The sequence below is a fragment of the Lactuca saligna genome, chromosome 8 (assembly GCF_052625555.1).
Source record: "Lactuca saligna cultivar CGN05327 chromosome 8, ASM5262555v1, whole genome shotgun sequence".
NCBI lineage: Eukaryota > Viridiplantae > Streptophyta > Magnoliopsida > Asterales > Asteraceae > Lactuca > Lactuca saligna.
Genome location: NC_136424.1, coordinates 84,177,625 through 84,182,623, shown reverse-complemented (window position 1 = coordinate 84,182,623; position 4,999 = coordinate 84,177,625). Strand labels below are relative to the sequence as shown.

Genomic DNA, 4,999 nt, shown 5'->3' with positions numbered 1-4,999 from the left:
TTTTATAAAATTAAGAAATTAATGTATCCAATAAAATAAGATTACATTAGAGCATTGGAGCCTGAATAAAAGATTGATCGATCATGTCATGGAAGAAAGCATAAGACATAATCCGAATCGTTGCGTATCTAAAATATAGGTCAATCTAAAATAAATCACAATCGATTTTAAAGCCAACATTAAATTGTTACATAGATTATAGATTATGTGAAATAAAATAATTAACTTTAAATATAACTTTATGTTTTTACATTAACTAAACCAAATCTAAATTGGCAACAATTAACTCATAAAAAATTAAAAAAGTTTTCTGTTTGAAAATAAAATATTATGGCATAATAACGTCCACTAAGTTGTCATTTGTCAAGAGGCATATCCCTCAGTTTTTCATCACAGCCGTTGATTAGGCTGACCACGTCTTGATCGTGCCCTACATCAACGTCCACGATCGGTCGGCTCATTACAAAGGACCCTACAGATTCGAATTCAAACCAGGACTAACGGTCATCTCTGCAACTTAATTGAAAACTCCCCATTCCCATGTTTCTTCAGCCAAGAAGATACACAACTTTGAAGTCATTACTCACTTCATTCAGCTACCTCTCTTTCTCTCTCTATCTCTCTCTCCCTCTCTAGAGTTTAGGGTTTTCACTTTCTTCCCTCAAGAATTTCAGTTTTCATTCGGTGTTGCAGAAAACCCATTTTCTCGACTGTTTTGGAAACTGATTCGGTTTCCTTGAATGAAAGATTAGGAGATTAATTTGAGATCGTTAAAGTTAATGGAGGTGATTGCATCAAGAACAGGGCACGACTATAATTTGGCTTCAAGAAAAGCCCAAGAAGCAGGTATATATAAATTTAAACTTTCTGATATCAGTTTTGTTCTATCAGAGCAATCGATTGTCCCATTAAATTAGGAGTTTTATAATTTTTTTTTCGTAGCTTGGAGGAGGTTTCAAGCTACAGAATGGCTTGAGAGTTTCGTGGGTTCATTAGGTATATCAAAGCAGCCATCAGAGAAAGAGTTTATTTCTTGCTTGAGAAATGGATTGATTCTTTGCAACGCCATTAACAAAATTCAACCAGGATCGGTTCCAAAGGTACAAATCATATTGCTTATTGTACAATTAGTTTTTCTGTTGTTCTACACAATTTCTGGATTATTGATTTGGTTGATTTGAGAAATTGTTATGAAGGTGGTGGAGATTACTCGGTTTCATTCACAGTCGCATACATGGGATTCTCAGCCATTGCCTGCCTATCAATTCTTTGAAAATGTTCGTAACTTTCTGAAAGCAGTAGAAGGGTTAAATCTACCAGTATTTGAAGCTTCAGTTTTCGAAAGGGTAAATAACTCAGAACAGATTCAACACATTTCACTTCTATTTCATTTTGATTTTGTGTTTTAACGATATTGTAAGAATCTTCCAGGATAACATGGAAGCAGGTTCGTCAACTAAGATTGTTGATTGCGTTTTGGCACTGAAAGATTACACAGAGCGGAAAAACGGATCTTCAAAGCGTACCATGAGATCTCCATTGATGCATTCAAACGGTAGAATCCCTAGATCCGGATTAAATTTGGATATCAACAGACAATTAGATTTGTCCGCTAATCGTGAAAAGCAATCACCATCTCAAAACCATGCTCAGAAACTTGAAGGTATGCTTACCGAATTCTTTCCTTATCTATGTCATTTGATTGATTGCTAAGTTGCTATTAGTAATTTTCATAATTTTGGTAACTTTGATATAGAGTCAATTGTTAAGGCTTTAGCTGATTGCATGATTGATGCCAAAGAAAACTTAGATGGTAATTTGCTGTCTTCAATTCGCAATGGAAATATGGTAAGTGTTTTTTCTCCTTTATTCATTTGATGTTCCATAAATTTTCCTTAAACAATAGAAATCTTACAAGAAAATAATTGCTTTTACAGGATTCCATTAAGTCCTTTAGTAGAATCCTCTCAAACACTTTGGAAGAACAACTTCAATTCAAATTGAACCCTAACATGAAAGATCTAACGAAAGAAATCAGTGGATCATTTATGAGTTCAGAAGCTTCATCACCATTGTTCAAAATTCGAAATGGAAAAATGAATTGCATTCACTTGCAGGTGTTTCGAGAACAAGAAAACAAGCTACTGGTATGCTTTTTTTAAGTCTTTTTTATACCAAAAATTTAATCCACTCACTCATTGTCTATAATTCCCAATTTCAGAAACTAAAATCATTGTATTCAAGCACCAAGACTGAGTTTGCAAACCTGCAATTGCAACTCCAAAATGATCTAAAACAAATGGGTATGCCAATTGCAACTCCACTCTTCAATGTTCAAGAAGTCTTTTTTTTTTTTTGAAGTTAACATTAACGAATTTATGTTTTTGCTGATTGTTTCAGAGAGTCAAGTTGAGGTATTGTCCATGGCTGCCAATGGATACCATAAGGTTGTGAAAGAAAATAGGACTTTATACAACATGGTCCAAGATTTAAAAGGTAAACAACTTAGTTTTATTTTTGTTAAACTTTAAACGTTACTAAAATGTTGTTTCTTTTTTTTACCTTCCACAATCTTTAAATTTTCAGGAAACATTCGGGTTTACTGTAGAATTAGACCTGCATTTAGAACCAATACAAAGAACGTGATTGATTACATTGGAGAAGATGGGTCGTTAGTGGTTTTAGATCCTTTAAAACCTCATAAAGATGGAAAAAAGTTGTTTCAATTCAACCGGGTTTTCGGTCCAACTGCTACTCAAGGTAAAATTCAAACATTTTTCTCACAGTTTTAGAAGCTTTGTTGACTAACGTTTTGAATTTTAACAGAGGAGGTTTTTGCTGACACTCAGCCATTGATAAGATCGGTTATGGATGGTTATAATGTCTGTATTTTTGCATACGGGCAAACTGGATCTGGGAAAACACATACGATGTGTGGACCTTCTGGTGCTTCGAGAAAAGATATGGGAATCAATTATTTAGCTCTGAATGATCTTTTTGATCTATCGAATACAAGAGAAGATGTTGTAAAATACGAGCTTTATGTACAAATGGTAGAAATTTATAACGAACAGGTGAGAGATCTTCTCACCGGAGATCCCACAACCACCAGTAAGCTAGAGATTCGTAGCTGTACATCGGAGAACGGGCTGAGCCTCCCTGACGCCACCATGCACCAAGTCAACTCCACCGCCGATGTTCTAAATTTAATGAAAAGCGGTCAAGTGAATCGCGCCGTGAGCTCCACCGCATTGAACCACCAAAGCAGCCGTTCCCACAGGTAAATCGGTGATTTCTTAGGGTTTACATTCGTTTCTTCGATTTTTCAGCTAAAATTTGAACTTTTTTGTTTCAGCATATTGACTGTGCATGTTCATGGGAAGGATGTTAACGGAGGCACGATTCGAAGCTGTCTACATTTGGTGGATCTAGCCGGAAGTGAGAGGGTGGATAAGTCGGAGGTCACCGGCGATGGACTTAAAGAGGCTCAGTATATCAATAAATCACTTTCGTGTTTAGGAGACGTGATTACAGCTTTATCTCAGAAGAACTCTTACATTCCTTACAGAAACAGTAAGCTTACGCTGCTACTTCAGAACTCACTAGGAGGAAATGCGAAGACGTTGATGTTTGCTCATGTGAGTCCGGAAGGAGATTCGTTCGGTGAAACTGTAAGTACTTTGAAGTTTGCTCAACGAGCTTCGACTGTTGAACTTGGTGCTGCTCGTTTGAACAAAGAAAGCAGAGAAGTTATGGAGCTTAAAGAACAGGTTGAGAACCTTAAACGACAATTAGCCGAGAAGGAACCACCACGATCGCCATTACAGAAACTGAAACCAGGAATAACGGTGGAAAGAACGCCGCCACCGCCGGTGCGGCCACGGAGGTTGAGTATCGAGAACAAATGTCCTCCTCAGAAGAGCCCTAATGCAGTTGCACCACCAAACTCCGCCTCGAAAAACAGAGCATTGAAAACAGATGGAAAAACTAGGGCTTCAACGCTTGTGCTACCGAAAACGCCTGAATCGAAAGTTTCAATCAGAAACGAAATCGCAATTTCTACTGAAATCAAGGCGAAATCATCATCACATCATATAAAAAAATCGCTTCGGACCATCGGGAAACTCATGATTGGCTCTGACAAAAGGTTTGTAAACAGAAGCTTTTTCCCCTTGTTTTGTACGAGTTTCAGTAAACAAAATTGATACGGGTTTTGGTGTGTTTACAGGGCTCAACCGAAACCGATTGAAGCGCCGTCTCCGTCGCTTGCGATTGTTTCTAGGCCATCACGACGATTGTCGCTGACGGGGATTCAACCACTAGAGAAGCCAAGAAGATCTTCCATAGGCGGAGTTGATCCATGTAAGTTATGTTATGTTCGTCGGAAAATTAACCGGCGTTGAAAACTTGGCCTGACATGAGTTTTGTTTGTGTTTAAGGTGTTGGTGAAAGTCGGAATGCGAAAACGCCACCGCCGGTGAAAAGTTCAAGCAAGACCAAGTGGATGTGATAATAATAGTTTGATGACTTGCTGACTTTGCTTTAACTTGAAGCATGGTATTCACAATTGTTGAGGAAGGATGATGGATGTCGTACAACTTCTGATTAGCTTAGCATATACATAATGACGACATCTATAAGTTTCTGATTAGTTTTAGTGTACAGAGAAATTGATTTAGTTTAATAAATAGATACTGATTAATATAATTCATTTTCTCTAATACATTACATTATTATGCAAAAAGTGAAAAATTCTGAACATACAAAATAGCCGGTTCAACTTTGAAATCAACCCTATCCGCTTAAGGTTTGTGAATCATTGTTTGTTTCTTCATTTCCAATTGATAAAAAAATATATGAATGAAGCGTTCATGTGATATTGTGGTAACAAGTTATGTGAGGACTCATTGGAGATTTCATGTATTGACTCAAGATTTGCACTTGAGAAAATTAATGTCAATATCTGGTCAATATCCATGTATTGACTCATTGGAGAACT

At 36.9% G+C, this 4,999-nt stretch overlaps 1 protein-coding gene across 1 annotated transcript; it reads left to right on the top strand.

The window, feature by feature from the left end:
* The first annotated feature begins 563 nt into the window (after nucleotides 1–563).
* Nucleotides 564–4,707, top strand: LOC145009199 (P-loop nucleoside triphosphate hydrolases superfamily protein with CH (Calponin Homology) domain-containing protein). Its single transcript, XM_078967875.1, has 13 exons — nucleotides 564–846; nucleotides 943–1,100; nucleotides 1,197–1,346; nucleotides 1,432–1,663; nucleotides 1,757–1,848; nucleotides 1,938–2,147; nucleotides 2,222–2,303; nucleotides 2,401–2,496; nucleotides 2,587–2,760; nucleotides 2,827–3,280; nucleotides 3,356–4,147; nucleotides 4,229–4,362; nucleotides 4,440–4,707. Exons 1-13 carry the CDS (start codon nucleotides 780–782, stop codon nucleotides 4,508–4,510), a joined length of 2,712 nt encoding a protein of 903 aa, XP_078824001.1. The 5' UTR covers nucleotides 564–779; the 3' UTR covers nucleotides 4,511–4,707.
* Nucleotides 4,708–4,999: the final 292 nt, after the last annotated feature.